The following is a 20,466-nucleotide window of genomic DNA, read 5'->3' on the forward strand; positions in this document are numbered from 1 at the left end:
ACTAATAACAAAGACAAAGTAGGCTGCGGCAGAGTTTGTAGTTCGGCAGCCAATTCTGCTCGTGCCGTGTGCAAAAAACAAAACATAGCGCAGATTAACAAAAGGGAAAACAGTAACACCTTTTCTTTTACATTTCTTTATTTGTCTTAAATAATATAATCTACAATTTCTGTAGAACATTTCTTTAATTCAGCAATGGTGACACAAGCGTGAATCAGATCTCACACTGCCATACGACAGCTCGACAAAAAAAAATCTTAGTCCACTAAGAGCATATCAACCAGAATGTTGACTGAGTGGGGACAGCCCTACGGTATACTATGGATGCGATGATGTGGTTGTGTGTCTGACCATTCTGTGACCCCAGGAGGAGGAGGAGAGGCGCTTGCAGGAGCAGCAGGCCAGGCGGAGGGCAGAGGAGGAGCAAGAGCGAGCTCGCAAACTAACTGAGGCCCGCCGGGCACATGAGCTGAAAAAAGAGCAGGAGAGGGAGAAGGAGCTAGAGAGAGAGAAACAGGCAGCTGCTGAAAAGTGAGCTGTTCCCCCATTTGATTACTCTTCGGGAGAAGCCATGCATTTGTGGTAGATTTTTCAAATTTGTATTCCTTTTTGTGGGATCATCTTGAACTTGCTTGTTTCAGAGAGCGAGCGGAGCGGGAAAAGGCCCTGGCTCTCCAGAGGGAAGCAGAGAAGTCTGCAAGAGAGAAGGAAAAGAGAGTGCTAGAGGAGAAGAGAAAGGAGTTGGAGGAGCAGAAGAGGGTAAATTAAAAAAATGAAGTGTGGTATGCTCAGCCACACACACCGACTGATTTAAGTATTCAAGTGAATGGGCTCCTATGAGAGGCTGTATAGGCAATAATTCATACTTGGTCTCACATACAACACCATAACCTCACATATACCATTATACTCTCCCATCAAGGTTTCCCGCAGCACTTAACAATTAAGCACACGCCTGCCACCTTAACTACGTTGTCAAAAAAAACTGAGCGATATCCGCCATGTTACTCTGTCCTGTTTTCTCCCTTTCATTCCAAACCATGACCCATTCCAGTTTCCCTTCTCTACACCCCACCCTACCACCTTAGATAACCAATTTTCTACGGGAAACCCTGCTCCCATATATACCATTATACTCTTGCACTTAAACTAGCATACCCTTTTATATGCACAGTCAAATTTTCCTTTATTTACTGTTATACTCTCTTACACAGTGTAGCAGGGTTTGCACGTTAAGATTAGCAATACTTAATCTATAATAGTCTTGTGAAAAGGGCACCACCTCATCATTTGTTTAAAGGGACTGAGGAAACCTTATTTAATAATGGCCTTCGTAATAATCGGTCTATAGTCTTAAGTAGTGAATTCTATGAAAGTAGATCAGATAACGTGAGGAATAAAGTGAGTATTATACACAATGATTTATTTACAAAAATGTAATTATATTTAGGGCTGCTACAACTAATTGATTAAATCTATTAAAATCGATTATTAAAAGCGTTAGCAACGAATTTCATTATCGATTTGTTGTGTCGCGGGATTATTACACCACTCAATAAGTCGCAGAGATGTTTGAGTATTTAAAAAAAGTTTAGTTGAGCGCGGAGCAGAGTTAGAGGAAAGGCCATCGAAGGGACATTGAGTAACGTTGTTCTGAAACACATGGCAGAGGCAGAGAAATCAATAGCTACGACCCAAGTCATCCAATGTGTGGGAGCATTTCCCTCTAAATACATCGAAAAAGTGTGTTTTGACCGAGGTGAAGTTAGTTTCATATTCGACATTCGTCTCACATTCGGAACACTTTAGGGACCGGGTGAAACTACCCATACCATTTTGAAACGTGTTGACTTTTATAATATTTTTTTAAATATAAAACCTCAAACAGACACCAGAGTATCTTAAAGTGGAACTGAATTGATTTATGAAGTAAGGCTCATATAATTATTAAAATCAGGTCACAAAACTTTCTGTTAACTAAAAGAGCAAAATGTTCCATTTGTTAATAAAAACTAGTGTTGTCAAGCGATTAAAATATGTAATCGCATTCATATCATAGTTAACTCGCGATTAATCACAATTAATCGCACAATTTTACTTTTGGTCCCATTCTTTTTTCAAACTTTAATGCTCTTATAAACATGGAAAAGTGGTTCGGATTGCTTCGTGCAAATTTTTTTTTTGAAAACAATATTGCAATCGCCTGGCTTTGACGAGGGGGCGGAGATTCGCATCAGCTGTGTGCTTGGCCATCAAGTTGTATTTCAGACTGGACGTGCTGCGATGATAGCTCAGTTTACAATGAAATAACACACTGATCACTTTGGTCTTGTCAATGGAACCATTTGGCAATTTTTTTTAAAGTAAACCATTCAGAATCTTATTGGCATCCATTTCGGCGTCTCTCGCTCGCCATCCATTCAAAACGTAACGTTAGCCTACTACCAGAGAATGTCTAATATCTGTAAACGGGCTCTGCTACTACTCTTTAGCCGGCTCGCAAGCCAAAAAAGTGTGTGGAGTGCCTGTTGTTTTGTTTCCAGTCTAGCTAGATCCGGTGTGGTGTTGTAGTTTTTCTAAAGGCGGTAGTTGTTGCAACAGCATGTGAAAAAACTAAAAAGTTTGCTTGGCCAAAAAGAGCGTTAATCGCGCGCAAAAAAAATTTGACGCCGTTAATTTGGGTTTGCGTTAACGCCGTTAAAAACGTGTTAAACTGACAGCACTAATAAAAACGTTTTAGACTTAACTACTGGGTGCGGCCATCTTTGAATCATCATGTCTGTGAAGTCACGAGAATGGTACTGTGACTGCCGCCTGCTAGCAGTCATCAAGATTGACATTGATAGATTGTCATGGAGATAAGGGGTAGAAATGGCTTTAAACGAACCAGCTAAAACAAGGTGCAAAGTAGGATCTTATTGACTGGTTGTACAAACAAATTTTACAAGACAGAAGGCATTCACTATCATGTCCTACCCAAGCGGCAAACGGTTTTACAAAAATGGCTTGTATCTATACAGCGCCAAAGTCCGCCTGTTGCCCCCGGATTCAGAGTTTACAGGGATTACTTTACAAAAGAGGATTCTGTTTAGAAACCTTTTAAATACGCTAACGATACATACACACACTGGCGTTTTTGACATAGCTACGCTAGCTAGCTCTAGCTCCTAAATTCACATCTGATTGTAGACAAAGCTAGCTCTGTTACGTAACGTTTCCTAAACTGTAGTTTGTTTAACCTAGCAGCGAACAAGTTATCAACTCAACCAATGAGCATGTTTCACACAACTTGAGGGGGCTACTAGTAACTGAAACTTACCACCTATGTAGGGCGCTCCAAACTTTCAAGCTCAAGTCTCTTATTGTCAGATGCACAGAACAACACAGGGTCAGACCGAGCACTGATATTCTTAGGATAGACAAGACAACGCAAGGAAACCTAGCATAGTATGACATATAAGTAGCCTACTCAGATCATACTATAATTCATAGGTACAACCTATGATAAGCTAACATAAAAGGTATTTCTCCTCACACAGCATGGGAAGAGCCTGTGCTCAATGATGAACGATCATTTTGGTGGACCACAAACACCCAGGTCATGCAGGTCTGCCTCTTTGATCAGATAGAAGTAGCTAGCTACAAAACACCACTCGGTGTTGTTCAACCTGTCAGTGTTAACTATATTTTTATCTTCTGACAAAACCACATATTCTGCATCATATGGAACAACTGTGGTCCTGCGGGTACATAATTACGTATTGGTTCGAAAGCATACGGCATAGGATGAACAGGGATGGGTGTGATGGGTCGGTTTTCTTCAATTTTTAATGCAGTTTTGCGGGTTGAAATTGAGCCTAACCATTCTCGTGACATCAGATGTATACGTCATTTAAACATGGCGGCACCCAGTTCTTTTTTAGGACATAATTTACACACTAGAGATTTCGATTTTGAATAGAATATGGCCTACAGTTGTATGTTATATATATATTTTTCTGTCATTAAATGTATATACTATTATAAAATCAGTGTCTGATCGCAGCTCAGTTCCACTTTAACAATGTCTGGTATACTTCCACAGCCTTTACTTTTTCAATAAAGTTTCAAATAAAATGATAGAAAATCACTAATCTTTGAAAATAATCCTCACAAATCGTAAATTTTTTCAAAATTGTGTCAAATCTTAAATATACACGAGATTATTCTAATAAACTCTGGCCTACTTCCACAACCTTTCAATTTTCAATAAAGTTTTAAACAAAACTCAAATACATTTCTCATCTTGGAAAATTGCATTAAATCTGCGCTAATATTTACATTTAGTCATTTAGCAGACTCTATTATCCAGAGCAACTTAAAGTAAGTACAGGGTAGGGCTGGGCGGTATGACGGTATATACCGTGCGACGGTAGAAATGTGTCTACCGGGAGACATTTGGCTATACCGTTTCAACCGCGGTATACTCTAATACTATATTTTTGTATTACACGTGTCAATTAAATGTCTGGTTGTTGTATTGTAATTGCAAGATTTATACGATGGCTTATAAGCCATCGTATAAATCGCATTCTTGCAATATTTAGAATTGTAGTCAAACTTTTATTTGATTTGCTATTTTCATTTGACCTTGAAGCACATTTGCGTTGGTCTGACGGAATTTTTGATGTGGAGTGTATTTTGTCTAAGCGGACCACATTCATGCCGATGCTAATTAATTATATATTTGAGGACCCATTCTGCAGGTAACCAATTCGATTTGTTGTTCAAGTTATGTCTCGTGCTGTAAAATTATTGTTGTAAAATTACACTGGTGGCGTTGCTAGCATTCTTGATCTAGGATGATTAGTGAAGGCTAACTACTTACTAACTGAGAGTGAGGTCATGCCGGGATATATCAAACTGAGCTCGCTCATTTTTACATTTTCGTTCGAGGGCATTACGGATTCGCATTGAGCTGTGAGTAGGTCACCACGCGGATGCCATGACTGGCATCAGCCAATCGTAACACTCGTACTCATACCGTAACTTTGAGTCTTTAGTTTTTACCTCAAGTGTTGTCTCATGTGAGGCAGTTGTTTTTGTTTGTAATAAATAATCGAGTGCGATGATGAAGTACGCTATGGTTATTTTGTACCATTTCTTAATTGAATTTACAGAACAATTACTATACCGTGATATATACCGTAACCGTGATATAAAATCACTCATACCGTGATAGAAGATTTGGGCCATATCGCCCACCCCTAGTACAGGGACATTCTCCCTGAAGCAAGTATGGTGAAGTGCCTTGCCCAAGGACACAACGTCATATGCCATGGGAATATTCATAACTTTTTCAAAATGTTGTGCCTGTTTGTGCACAGTGGAGATTTTCTGTCAGTTCTGTTTTTGAATAAAGGGTTGGAAATTAATGCTTTTTTGTTTTATCCGATTCATCGATGAATCGAAAAAAGAATCGACAGATTAATCGATAATTAAAATAATCGTTAATTGCAGCCCTAATTATAATGAACAAATACCAAAGAAGTTATGGGTAAGTTTGAGTTGATCAGTACAGTAGGCCATTTATCATCATCTACAGTACATCATATAATACAATTATTCTGAGAATCTGGAGAAATCTCTGTAAGGGACAAGGGGGAAAATAAATTCTGCATGCCTGTGATCTTCAGGCACTCAGGCGGCACTGCATAAGAACAGGCATGATTCTGTAATGGAAATCATTGCATGGGCTCAGAAACACCTCCAGAACTCATTGTCTGTAAACACAGTTTGCTGTACCATCCACAAATGCAGGTTTAAAGCTCTATCATGCAAAGAAGAACCCACACGGTGAACATGATCCAGAAACACTGCCATCTTGTTTGGGCTAAAGCTAATTTAAATTGGAGGCAAAATGGGATACTGTTCTGTGGTCAGACAAATTTCAATTAAAAATTACTTTTGGAAACCTTGGATGCTGCGTCCCCAGGGACCAACTGGCTTGTAATCAGCGCTCAGTACAAAAGCCTGCATTTCTGATGGTATTGGGGGTGCATTAGTGCCTATAGAATGGTCAGCTTGCACATCTGGAAAGGCAACATCAATGCTGAGAAGTGTATATACAGGTTTTAGAGCAACATTTGTTTGCACCCAGGCAACATATTTTTCAGGGAAGGCCTTGCATATTTTAGGAAGACAATGTTAAACCACATCCTGCATCTGTTACAACTTCATGGCTTCGTTATAGAAGAGTCCGGGTGCTGAACTGGCCTGCCTACAGTTCAGAAACGTCACCAGTTAAAAGCATTTGGTAAATCACAAAATGAAAAATGACTAAGACCCAGGACTGTTTAAGCAGCAATAATCCTGTATCAAACACAAAAGGGACAACATTCCTCTCCCACAACTCCAGCAAATGTTCTCCTCAGTTCCCAGACAGATACAGACTTTTGTTAAAAGATGAGGGGATGCTATAGTGGTGAACATAGCCTTGTCCCAACTTTTGAGACGTGTTGCTGCCATCAAATTTAAAATGACCTTATTTCATCTGTTTAAACATTTGACATGTTTTATGTGTTTTATTGTGAATAACATAATGGGTTTGAGATTTATAAATCATTGTATTCAGTTTTTTTAAATTGTATTTCACACAACGTCCAAGCGAAAGGGGTTATCCTTTTGAAGGTGAACTCTTTCATTGGTCAGTTACGCCCCACCTGTCCGTCATCCTCAGAGTCGCGGCCAGGTGTGAAGTGGTTGGTAGCTTTTGAGTTCAATATTTCAAATGTTCATGGAATGCTTAAATTTCAAAATATAACAATACAACATTAATAAATGTTTTTGTTAGTATGGTAAAATTATTTGGATCTAAAATTTACTAATTTAACTATCTGAAGGGATTATAATCAAACATCAATTAAAACAATATCCTGTTTTTAGGCCCAAAACACTGCCCCCTCCTCCCCCAGTTACTACGCACTACGTATTAACAAATATATTTTTTGACTGCTACACATGTTATACATCATTGGAAAGCTACGATTCTTGTGCTTCCATTGCAATAAACCAATTTAAGATCAGGTCGCAACAGCAAGTGCCATCAATGTCTTTGTCCGGTGACCGTTCCTTCAACACAGCCAGAGAAAAAAAATGTACTTAGGCTACCTACCAATACTTCGGAATGTTCCAGGTATGCACACAACCCATCAAATCTCATCTGCTTACATTCCCAAAGGTCCGAAGTATTTAACCATGTCGAGTAGTTCTCCAAACAATGCTTTATATCCACACATAGCCACAATCTTGTTGCTTAATTAATCCTTATAATTATTTTTATTTCAGTCTCTTACACACTATCGCGCATAGGAGATGTGGGTCGAGTACAAACGTGGGGATAGTCTTAAAATGGGGGGGGGGGGGGGGTAGGCTGCCCTTCTTTTGCATGCCATGCAGGTGTAGAATTGCGACATTTTTGGGATAATTCTTATAATTGACATTTCTCTGGGCCAATTGGAATCTTAGCACGTTTTCTCTTGGCCAACGGAATCTTAGTAGCCTGATGTTGTCAAACTCTGTCATAATTCTAGTCAGAATATGAGTCTGATAACTCTCCGTTGGGCTGTGACTATGGGGCATGTTTCAACCAAACTCGTAAAACAAATGCCTCTTCGCTCAATTGGATAGACCTACAACCAATCATAGCAACGTAATATGTTGTTTGTTGTTAACAAATTCAACCCAAGCGCTCTTTAGTGACGTTGTTGATTACGTTACTGTTGATCATCTGTCCATCATTGTATAAAGCCCTGGCAATTTCATTGGTCCGCCCAGCTCCTGGTTTTATATAGTTTATCCCCAATATGAGCCCCTCCAGACCCAACTTCCCGACCAAATTTTTGTTGTGGGCGGGGCCAAGTTGGGCTGGAAGCCATGCTAGAATCTTAGCACTTGCGTCAGAATCTTTGAGCACACCGTGTCAACTGTTACTTGCACTGGCCAGCTTGCACTGAGGATAGCCTACCGATGTTGAGTTAGCCAATGTTGTTAGCGATGCTAGCTAACGTTAGTTTGCTAGCTGTATATAACATGTCACTGGGTCTTGCAGCTATGTGTTTAGCAAGTCGCAGTATTTCCAAGCCCTAATAGTTTAACTGAGACGACGCAGTAGATACAACGTACGTGCTCGGCTGGATAGAACTAGCACTAAATGGGATAGACTGTTGCACAGTAGTAGCTTAAGTACTGTACTATCTATCATGCCGTGGTGTACTGGCAGCATCATACATTTAAGCAATTCAAGACTTGCATGTGCAGTAAGTAACGTCACATTAAATAATGTATTTAAACTCAAGCTTGTGTGGTGCGTCGCGGTGTTCAATGCCACTGGCTAAACTTTGTCAAAAGAAAAAAAAATCATTTCCGGCACATTCAGTGAAGTTTGGCTAGCAACATCAGCTAGGCTAGCTGGCTCGTATGTTCTTCATGCAGCTTCTCCATGCAGGGCTCTAGACTGAGATCAAATGGTCGGCTTTTTTTTTTACTGACAATGATCGCTTCCATCAAACTTCTTTTGAATTAGACATTTCCCCCTAAATAAATATCAAGCTTATTTATGTGTTTGGGGACATATTTTCAGTTAGCAGATGTTACTACTGTTTGAATCGCAATTCCATCTGAAAAATACTGCTGGTGACAACGTTGTTTGAATAACTTGTTTCAAAGGGGGTTCGGCTTGTTTCATAATAAACGGACCCATCTGCAACCAACGCACGCCCTACAATTTCCCCCAGAAATTGTACCATCTGTAGTTCCTCTTTCAAGTAAAAAGCCCCTGTGTTCAAGTGTTGAGCATTAAATTAGCTGCATGGTCTGTAGAGATCTTGGGACAAAGCTGCAATAGCATACATAAGTGTTTCATTCTGTAAAAATTGTGAAAATCTTTTATGTCGTTAGAGTTCCATAGATATCTATATTATGTCTATGGATATCTATGCCTTGTCTCCCCAACGTGACGTCATCGCCAAATTGCGCTAATATGCTAATGCTAACACCAAAAACACAAAAACTGGTCTTTAACACCATTTAGAGACACGATTTGGAGATTTTTTTAATTATATACATATCTTGAGTGCTTCATGTACCCATTTATCAACAGTGATGTTTAACTGCAATATGGCCTTTAACTCACGCTCAGAAATGTCATTTGCATTTGGGATTCAGATGGCTGAGCGGTGAGGTAGTCAGGCTGGTAATCAGAAAGTTGCCGGAGCGATTCCCCGCCATACCAAATGACGTTGTGTCCTTGGGCAAAGCACTTCACCCTACTTGCCTCGGGGGAAATGTCCCTGTACTTACTGTAAGTCGCTCTGGATAAGAGCGTCTGCTAAAATGACTAAATGTAAATGCATATTAAAATCACAACAAAAATGGAGTTGGGGGCACGCCCCCCCCACCCCCCTCGACACTGTCACCTTTTTTACTCTGAGGAGTTTGCAGGTCTGCATCTTGTTTGACCCAATAGGAGCTTCCATGCCCCGTTGACAGCCTTCTAAAGCCAACAGGGTCTGTGCATCCTGCCCCCCCCCCCCCCCACTCGTTCTAAACCAATTCTCAAACTGCCTTCGACTGGCTCTGATATAAGCTTATTAGCCTTGTAGCTTAGCTCTAGCTGTAAATGGCGATACTCTTTGTGCCCCAATCCTGGGAATCAGATAAAGCACTCCAATGTGTTCATGCTTCAGTTTTTGTGTTTCAGTAATACTTATGTGGGATTTAGCTATTATATATGACAGTTCGAAGTACCACGTTTCATTAGAGATAACAATTATACCTTTTTATCCCAAGAATTTGATCTTGGTTACAAGGGTTATTCTGGAGTCTCCAAAAGGCCCTTTTAGAAAACGCCTGGATGTATGTATAAATTAGTGCTGACAAACGATTAAAATATTTAATCGCATTAATGCCATAGTTAACTCGCGATTAATCACAATTAATCGCACATTTTTATCTATTCTAAATGTCCCTGATTTCTTTTTGTCCCAATCTTTTTTCAAATTTTAATGCTCTTATCAACATAGAAAAGTGGTTCGGATTGCTTTGTGCAAATTTTTTTTTAAATTGAAAACAACATTGCAATCGCCTGGCTTTGACGAGGGGGCAGAGAATTCGCATCAGCTGTGTGCTTGGCCATCAAGTGGTATTTCAGACTGGACGTGCTGCGATGATAGCTCAGTTTACAACGACAAAACACACAGATCACTGGTCTTGTCAATAGAACCATTTGGCAACTTTTTAAAAGCAAACTTTCCATTCAGAATCTTATTGGCATCCATTTCGGCATCTCGCGCTCGTCATCCACTCAAAACGTTAGCCTACTACCAGAGAATGTCTAATATCCGTAAACGGGCTCTGCTACTACTCTTTAGCCAGCTCGCAAGCCAAACGAGTGTTTGGCGTGCCTGTTGTTTTGTTTCCGGTCTAGCTAGATCCGCTGTGGTGTTGTAGTTTTTCTAAGGTCGGTAGTTGTTGCAACAGCATGTGAAAAAAACTACAAAGTTTGCTAGGCCAAAAAGAGCGTTAATCGCGCGATAAAATAATTGACGCCGTTAATTTGGGTTTGCGTTAACGCCGTTAATAACGCGTTAAACTGACAGCAGTAGTATAAATATATTGTAGTATTATGTTTGACTTTTGATTTGAATTAGGTAAGGTTTCAACCTGTGGTCCAATTCTGTCTTCCAGCTAATACCTTCCGTCTCTTGGTCTCTTCAGGCCAAGAGACGGAAGGTATTACATGCATGTACTCCAAATGGTTCAAGAACAGCTTTCAATTTACTTTGGGCATGCTGTTTAGGCGTTTTTAGGCACATTTAACAGGATACCAGAAAAGGATATTCTAAGTAAATAAGACAAGCACACATTATAACACATCAATTGAAATGGTGTCCATGAGCCGCATAGTCCTTGGGAATATGTTTAGAAATCCATAAAAGTTAGTTATTTTATAATAATAATAAGCCTTTATCTTTACAGCACATTTCATACAAGATTTGCAGCTCAATGTGCTTTACATAAAATCAATTAAAAAAAAAAACTATAATACAAGTAATTAAATAAATAAATATATAAAAATGTAACAAAACAAAATACAAACCACAGTCTTTGCGGGAATCAAGCACATAAACCACAGTCTTTGCGGTCTCTCGAATCCGTCTTGGACCCGAGCTGCCTTTGCAGTTTCCAAAACATATAACAACCCAGACTAGCCGCACTCTTATCTGCAGTCTCTCGAATCCGTCTTGAACCTTAGAATCCTTTGTGTGAATACTTAAGACTAACTCCTGCCAGAGTGCTGCTGCCACTCCTTGATGCACCTGATCCAGGTCTGAAGAGCCGGCGCATTTCATTGTCAACGTTCGAAATATCCTCTGTAGATGGCTGTTTTCTTTGATCCAACATGTCTGACAATGAAGCCGCAGCATTTGGAGTATTCAAAATGTTATTAATGCGTCCAATGGCTTCATTAAGCTGCCCACTGTCTGCCATCTTGTCATGTCACTCAGTCTCGTCTTGATAGGGAAGGTGGGCCGTTAGCTACATGTACCCAAAATTCTCCTTCATGTATAAGCCAATCAGGAACTGAAAATGTTGTACCATTTTCAAACTGCCTTCCGTTTCAATCAAACTCTCACATAAGCAAGTATTCTCTCTTGCACATCCTGTTACATTTACACAGTAATTGTGGGTCTTGCATATAACTATTCTTATTCACATAGACTGTTGATCTGACTTGCATGTACTATTACATACACATATTATATACTATACTGCTCACACATACTATTTGTCTCTGACATATGTTGTCATACTTAAGTTTGATGGTGCATATAATATAATACGGCCTTATAGGCTCCTGCTTTTATATGTATGTGTGTTCCAGAAGGAGGAGCAGGTGAGGTTGGCTGAAGAGGAGAGGGCTGCCAAACAGAGAGAAGCTGTAAAGCCAGAGGTTACCAACTTATACCTGATGGTTTTTAGTTACAGACAGGGACTTTGTGAAGAATCATTTTAAGTTGTTGTTGTGGGAAACACTTAAAATCGTTGTTATTGTTTGTATATTGATGCATTATTATTATATCTGTAAGTATAGTATGATTCTTTCAGATAGATATTTCATTTAATCACCGAGCAGAGTTAAGAACTGTTTTTCACCCTTGTATGCTCTCTATTGCAGCACGCTGTTATGACACCGGTAGGAAAAGGATTAGCTTTAAACCAGACTGTGGACATTGAGGTATGGGAGTAAATGTGCATTTCTACTATTCTGTCTAATACTGGCCTTCAAATTCAGAACCCGAGTATAATTTGTATAACTAGTGCTGTACCCGTGCTCTTGGTGCAGCCAGTGATTAAGCCAGTGATGTTGGTTAATAGATTCAGTATCACACACTCACAGATTCCTAGAATTATAGCATTGCATGTCAGTAAAGTGCAGTGCCTGTGATGGACACAGTGATTTAGATGTTGGTTAATTGATAGTACAGTGGCCGTTGTGGCTCTCGCTCGCTTTAAAATACCATAATCACCACAGCCAATGGTAGTATGTTCAAAAAGACACTGCAGTTTGTAAACGTATACTATTAAGTGCTTAGGAGAATTGCATTATTTTGTACGGTTTATGACTTGCATATCATTGACAAGTGTTTACATTTAATTTATTTTTCTTAATTGCATGGACACAATTATGATGTGTAACCTCATTCTCATAAATAGTGCCTCAAAACCCCACACCATTAACACAATTGGCCACTACACTATTACTGGTTGCTTGTTCTTCTTGTTCGACAATGTCGGTTGGAGTTGAATGTTTACTCAGATTCAGCCAAATGTAACCCTAATTTGTCACGTCCAAACAACTTCATACACATATAGATTCCTGGCATAATAGTATGATATATTCAGACTTACAGTATGATTGTCCTTCCCTGCAGCAATCACCTCAGTCTTATGAAATCACTCCAAAGGGTGGCAACAAACCTTTGGTTATCAGCTATAATCCTGAGAATTATGGGATGGACCAGAATAGTGATGACTCCACAGATGATGAGTCGGCACCAAGGAAACCCATTCCATCATGGGCAGAAGGTATTTAGACTACAAAGGAATATGCCTCTTATGATTCATGACATAATTATATATCCACTAATCACCAATCACATCTATAGTTCTTGTTCACACGGCCAGTATAACGTGGCATTTGCCACATCATAATGACACATTAGAAATTGCAGTTCCGTTTAAACGGTTTTCTTCTTATGAGTTCTTATGGAAACGGGTAGGATACAATGACTGACAACTGTAACAAATGATTTGCTTCACATTATATGAATGTTATTTAACTGTGTCCTTTAGGCCTCAGTCTAAAGCAGTCGATGATGAAGCAATATTTCAATCCGCTGAACCTGCACAGTTACTTTGGGGAGATCGAAGAGCCACGGCTGGAGAACATCTTTGACAAGAGCAAACCTCGTTTCTTTAAACGTACCAGCTCTGCAGTCTGGAACTCACCCCCACGAATGGGAACTCTCCCCTATTAAACCCTATGTACTGGGAAAAATTATTTTTTATATATTTTATTTCATTTAAAGAATATTGTTAAATTTTGTAACATGAATAAAATTAGTTGAGCATCATTAAAGTCAATGAATAAATAACTTATTTCAAATTGCCCTCATCAGTGATGTGTGGATCTGTAACATTTTGTGAAGATTACCCTTAAATCAAGTGAGCTTCTTCTGGGAATTTCCTTCCTTTGTTTTACCATTTTTGTCCCCCAAAAAATATGTCAAACTATACAATTGAACATTATTACTGCTTGTTTTGTTTGGTGAAATTACATCAGTAAATTTGGTTGTCGCTCCACCTTAGGACTGTATGCAGCGGGTGGTTATCTTGGACATGTTGTCTGGACCACCCACTAGTACTAGGTCAGCACATGCATTTCAATCGGGCTGCCAGTACGGCTGGGTACACACGTCAACAAAATAATTAGTTTTTCATTCAGTCAATTGAATACCATCTCTGAGGGATCAGGGGGCTATTCTACAAAAGTAGAATAAAGAAATCCAGGAAAAAGCAAAGGAAAAAACTGAAAAAGCGCAACTGGACTGAGTGTGATTCGCTCATTGCGGCTTATTCGGTTGCACGTTTGACAAACCAGGATGAGAAGGTGAAGCTATGTCAATCTAAATGTACATAGTTAGGACAGAGCCTGTTTAAGGAGAGCCTTGCCACTCCCTATTAAGCCCCATTGTACCCAATTTGGCTGCAGTTCCACCAAAGTTCCACTGGGGGTGATCGCGAGCGAATGCATGTTGAATGGGAGTCATTGGAGCTAAAAACTGCTAAATTTGTCTCTTTCGCCTGATTGTCGTTGAGAAATCTCCGATTGATTTGATTGTAGTTTTTGCATGTTCAACATGGATTATAGGTCGAAAGTTGAATGAACGAGTAGGCCTACTTATGTCCTTTTGATTTCTTACAGGGTGAGTCGTTAGCTAGCATTCTGCTAATGAATGCTGATTGGTTAGTGAAGGACTGATACGACCAGAGCTCCCGCTTGATGGCATCCGAAGCGGTATCAGAATGTCAGAGCATTAGCAACAACATTAACAAGCCAAAACTCTTTCTAGCATGTGACAGGGAGAACCTAACCTGTCAGCTGTGTTGTCGATACCCTGAGAGAAAAAATTGACCTGGGGTTTCAGCTTGCGTACGCACAAAACGGGGCTGAAAATGTGTGTGCGCCACTTTCCACGCAAAGGTTGTGATTTATAAAAAACAAACTTGACGGGAGAATGTGCGGTCCTCCACGCAAACTCTGACCCTCCCGTAGGCCTACGCACATTTTGAAAACTGTTGGAATTGGTGACGCAGATGACCGTACTGTAGTCAGACTGCAGAAATTGAATGTGGGAAGAACATTACTCCTAATATTTATATATTTTGTTTTCCTTACACACGTTTTTTTCATTCAATTTCATGATTATCATGAAGATTACATCCAGCAATGTTATTTGCGCTTGTACTGAGTGATTCTTGTTCCATTAACACCTTGTACAATCCAACTCAAATTTTTTTTAAAAAATCTGCGCTTCCTCACCATCAGATTTTCCAGTACGGGAGTTCAGGAGGGGGAGATTCCCCGACTGCATGGAATACAGGCAGTGCCGCCGCTCCCATAACGCGCACTACGCGCTGTGCGTAGGGCACCAAGTCCTGAGGGGGCACCAAAACATTGCCAACTGAAAAATCATCATAGTTATTATAATTATAATGCCGATATTATTTCAGTAGGCCTATATAAATATTACGCACCTTTTAGGCATGTAAATCACAAAACAGGCAAAACAAGAGATATATTTAATTGCTCAAAAAATGTTACGACGGTGCCCCCCCCACCCCACAAAAAAACAAATACACACTGAACTTTCCAAGCTCGCCGTGGGTGCATTTTCCTACCTCAGTGGCCTGACGAATTTTGACAGTAGGCTAGGTAAACTTTTCGAAAATGGCCTCAAAAAGACAACAGGAGTCAGGGGCAGAAAAAGAAATAAACTGCGAGATGATGCCCGTGCATCACTTTCAGGTAAGTCCATGTTTATTGTTAAATATGGGAAATGTGCTGCTAACTTATAGTTAGCCTCGAACTAGCTGACGTTATTGCTAATTTTAGCACACTCAAATATGTTATCTATGCATTTGAAATAACTGACGCCAGCTAGATGTTACTTTACTGTACATTCTATGATGCTTTTATATTCGATTGATCAAATAGTTTTTAAATGAGTAATAAAGGTGGAGAGCTCCTTGGCTGCATGCTTTCAGTTTTAAATGTTTATAATTAATTTGGAAAACCATGCTAAGAAACGTAAGGGTGGCACTGAAAAATTATGACAAAAATACATCACCTTCACTAGACAAGGTTTTACCAATTGAAAAACGGCTGTTTATTTTACATATTTTGTTAATGCTCCAAAAACTATTATGCACTCAAATAAAGGCCCCAAAACTTTGCTCGCACGCATTGCGCGCTCGCATTAACAACTTAACTAGCATCATATCTAACACAGAATGTAGATGCATTGACAGGTGAGCTGTGGGGGGGGGCGCATCATAAATGAATTATGCGTAGGGCACCAAAATGGCAAGCGGCGGCACTGAATACCGGATAACATCACATATCCTAACTTTAGATAACTGCAGAACACAGTGTATAACTAAATATATGTATTTAATACTGTGCAAATATCCTCATATGTCAAAAACTGGAAATACAGTCGTCAAGCTCCCGTGCAATCGCTACACTCTACGTCCTCGTTATCAGTCCAGACTTCAATACATTACTGTTCATAACAAAATGCTTTTGTTTTCAAATTGTATCTCGACTTGCAGTATCGCTGCCAAAGTTGACGCCACTGGCAGTTTTTTTTTTAAATTGGCGATCTACCGGCCACCACATTTCGGAGTTTTCGGGCTCCACCAATAGACTAACAGTGTCTGAGAAGTTGTCATGCGCTATGATTCACCGTAGAGAACAATCGTATGCCAGGGTCATGATGAGATACTAGATTAACATTCATGAGGTGCTTTGCATTGACTTAGACTATTTATGGTTAAAAATGGGCGTGTTCAGGGTGTACAAGCTTCTGTTCGTAAAATGAATGTTCCGTGACACGTATAATACAACTTGAGGAGTCTGCTTTATTTGTGGCGTGTCTGTAGTATCTAACGTCTTGCCCTGTTATATCCTACCGCCCTGCTCCCCGGCCCCCTTGCGGTAGCCTCATCTCCATGCCCATAACCTTACGCCATTGACTAGACCCAGTTACATGACATCTTCCTCCTTTTGAACTGTAGGCTAATTAACAGCATAGAGCTAACAGGGTACAGCATCTCTTCTTAAGAAAATGAACAGTTTACAATGGAAATAAATTCTAACAGAACATGACTAACTCAAGCTCTCTGCTGTTGAGTTGAAAGTTATGACACCCAAGACCTTTTATAAGCCCTATCATTAGCTTCTGTAAATGCTTATGATTAAACAATATCCACATAAAGTGTTTTAAACCATGAACATCCACATCTCCATAAACTGTTAACAATAACATCTGTGTTTTCTTTTAGTTTCCCCACATTTCATGTCCCCTCCCGTTTATTGTTTTCCGTCCGTATACGTATTTGAGAATACGGGGTAACCTGAGGTAATGAGGTAGACTACTCATGTACCTCCATAGCTGCTGGAGAGTATTCTGCTCCAAGAGGCAAGCTATGTGTTAATCACAAAGTCTTTCAGTCTCTCTGGTGGGCGGAGAATCCTCCCCCGTGAAGATACACAAGCCTGAGCAGGGGGCTGTGCCACGGGCCCCAGTGGAACAGTCTGTCTAACAGGTGAAGGTGGGGAATGTTCAGCCACCTGTGTGTCCTCTGTCGTGTCCGGCTCTTGTGTAGGAGGGAACGTCGGGCGCAAGTGTCGCCTGTTCCTTCGCAGTGTCCCATGGTCCATGTGGATCAAGTAGGACCTCGGAGTAGGGTGTGGCATTTGGACTGTCCCTGTTGTCGTCCAGCCTGACTCACCATCGAGTTTCACTGCCACACTGTCACCTGGATTGAGAGGCAGAAGTGATCTGGCGCTGTGGCGTGTGTTGTAGGCACGCCTGTAGCTACTTTTGGCCTTGGAGTCAGCTTGGCGCACTTTTGCAAGGTCGGGCCATTTTGGAGACAGTACCTTTTCGACTGTAGGCACTGTTGTTTTGATCTGGCGGCCCATCATCAGCTGGGCAAGACTGCAACCCGTGGCATGCAGCAGAGTAGCTCTGTAGCTCATGAGAGCCAGGAATGGGTCAGCCTGCCGGAGGATCCTTTTCGCCGTTTGCACTGCCCTCTCAGCCTCCCCATTGGACTGGGGGTAGTGGGGGCTGGAGGTAATGTGTTGAAAGTCATAAGTCACAGAAAAGCTTTTAAACTCTTTACTTGAAAACTGTCCTCCATTGTCCGTGCGTAGCTCGTCTGGACACCCCCACCTGGCAAACATGTTTTTCAGCCGTGCACAGGTGGTCTCACTCGTCATGTCAGGCAGATGGGCTATTTCAAGATAGCGAGAAAAATAATCAATAACGACCAGATAGGTCTGCTTTGCATACTCACAGATGTCCGCTCCAATCTTTTGCCAGGGCCTTTGTGGTAGCGGTGTGGTTATCAGAGGCTCTTTCCTCTGTGTTGGTCTGACCTCCATACATTCTGGGCATGTTGTCACTAGGTCCTGAATCTCGCTCTCCAGACCAGGCCACCACACGCTCATGTGCGCCCTCTCGCGACATTTAGTGATGCCCTGGTGCCCATCGTGCAGACGTTGCAATATGTCACTTCTCATGCTGTGCGGGATGACGATACGGTCGCCATAGAGCACAAGACCTTCTGACACAGACAGTCCATTCCTCCACTGGTGGTATGCTCTTGCTTGAGCTGGAATGTTATTCACATGTTTTGGCCAACCTTCGATCACCTGTCTGCTTACCACTCGCAGTTCTCTGTCCATGCTCGTCTCCTGCTTGATCCTGTCCAGCTTCAGCAAAGATACGGGCCATGCTGCATGAGCTGCGGCTTCAAATGCTGAGACATCACATATTAGTTCACACACTTCACTGTGTATGAAGGGTAGTGGCTGTCTAGATAGCGTGTCAGCTACTGTCAGTGTTTTTCCCGGAACATACTCTGCCGTGGGGTTATACCTCATCAGGCGCATAAGTAGGCGTTGGCACCTCAGGGGAACTGCATCCAAGTCTTTATTGTTGATCAGAGGAACCAACGGTTTGTGATCTGTGTGTACTGTGAACTCGTTTAGGCCATACAGGTAAGTGGAAAATCTTTCACAGGCCCAGACCACAGCTAAAGTCTCATTTTCTATCTGCGCGTAGCGCTTTTCTGTACCAGTCAGTGCCCTAGAACAGAATGCTACTGGTTTCAGTCCCTCAAGGTGTTGTTGCAGTAGCACACTACCCAGCCCATAGCTACTTGCGTCCGAACTCACGATTGTAGGCTTGTGTACATCATAGAAGGCGAGAGTTGGTGCGGTGGTGACGAGTTGCTTTACTCTCTTAAAGGCGTCTGCTTGTGCAGCATCCCAGATCCAGGTTGTGTCATCTTTTAGCAGGTCATTTAGGGGTTGTAGTGCATCTGTCAGGTTGGGCAGGTATCTCCCTAGATAATGGACCATGCCCAGGAACCTTCTCAGACCTGGCACATCCTCTGGCGGTTGTATCTCTGTGATGGCACCGACTTTTGCGGGGTCAGGCCGGATGCCGGCTCTGTCGATGAGATGACCTAGGTAGTTTAACTGCCTCTGACGCATGTGACACTTTTTGTAGTTTAGCTTTAAGCCTGCGTTGTCCAGGGTCCGGAGTACATTTTCCTCATGCTCCTTCTCATCCTGTCCATGAACAAGAATGTCATCCATGTAAATTTCAACTCCTTCCAGGCCTCTGAGCAAGGTTGACATTTCTCTCTGGAATATCTCCGGTGCGCTGGAGATTCCAAAAGGGAGTCGCTTAAAGAAGTACCTCCCCATGGGTGTGATGAATGTGGTCAATTTGGCTGTATCGCGCTCCAGCGGGATCTGCCAAAACCCGCTTTCAGCGTCAAGGAGGGAGAACACACACGATTCTGCCAACCGAGGCAGTATGTCGTCCACTGTAGGTAGGACGAACCTCTCCCTCTTAACAGCTTTGTTGAGCCTTTTGAGGTCAACACAGATTCTCACATCCCCAGTCTTCTTTGGGACAGGAACCATTGAAGCGCACCACTCCGTTGGCTCTGTGATCTCCTCAATGACGCCACATTTCTCCATCCTCTCCAGTTCGGCTTTGACTTTAGGAAGCAGGGGTGCAGACACTCTCCTCGCCGTGTTAACTGCATATGGTTCTGCGCCCTCTCTTAAACAAATTCTCACTGGCTTTATGTTCAAGAGTCCCAAATCCTGCCCAAATGTGCTTTGGCACACCTGGACTTCCTCTACTCTTTGTACTAGTCCCATTGCCACAGCCACGTTTCGACCTAACAGGTTGCTGCCATTGGCTGTTTCAATCACATGGACCTTATATTTGTAGAACTGGCCTTTTGTATTTCGTTAAGGCTACAAATCCCCCCAAACAGCTCAGTTTACCTCCAGGACTGTCAAAGTCTCTGTCGTTCTTTTGTAGCTGGGGCAGGTGTCTGAGCTGGTGATATGTTTCTTTTGAAATCACCGTGGAATCTGCACCAGTATCAATATTAAAGGAGAGAGGTGTCCCACAAACTTTCAGTTTTACTGTCCAAGGTGTAGTGTTGTTGTCTGAGATGTAGGTGTACGTTTTGACTTCACCTAAAAACCGTCCGTCAGACTGGTCGGCATCCTGTTCCGCTATAGTCAGTTCATTTACCTTGGCA

At 41.4% G+C, this 20,466-nt stretch overlaps 1 protein-coding gene across 6 annotated transcripts in view; it reads left to right on the forward strand.

Moving 5' to 3' along the window:
* Positions 1-13,712, forward strand: part of LOC146300720 (inner centromere protein A-like) — a 33,986-nt gene extending 20,274 nt beyond the window's left edge. For 5 of the 6 annotated variants that reach the window (XM_084705180.1, XM_084705152.1, XM_084705164.1 and 2 more), the window contains 6 exons: positions 368-531; positions 642-759; positions 11,924-11,992; positions 12,218-12,277; positions 12,975-13,128; positions 13,396-13,712. In XM_084705180.1, coding sequence (XP_084561306.1) covers positions 368-531; positions 642-759; positions 11,924-11,992; positions 12,218-12,277; positions 12,975-13,128; positions 13,396-13,580 — 750 coding nt within the window. In that variant the 3' untranslated portion in view covers positions 13,581-13,712. The remainder of the gene's footprint in view (positions 1-367; positions 532-641; positions 760-11,923; positions 11,993-12,217; positions 12,278-12,974; positions 13,129-13,395) is intronic. The other variant, XM_084705156.1, reaches the window with a different exon arrangement.
* Positions 13,713-20,466: the final 6,754 nt, after the last annotated feature.

This window comes from Hypomesus nipponensis, chromosome 2 (assembly GCF_054491055.1).
Source record: "Hypomesus nipponensis isolate SF chromosome 2, ASM5449105v1, whole genome shotgun sequence".
Classification (NCBI taxonomy): domain Eukaryota; kingdom Metazoa; phylum Chordata; class Actinopteri; order Osmeriformes; family Osmeridae; genus Hypomesus; species Hypomesus nipponensis.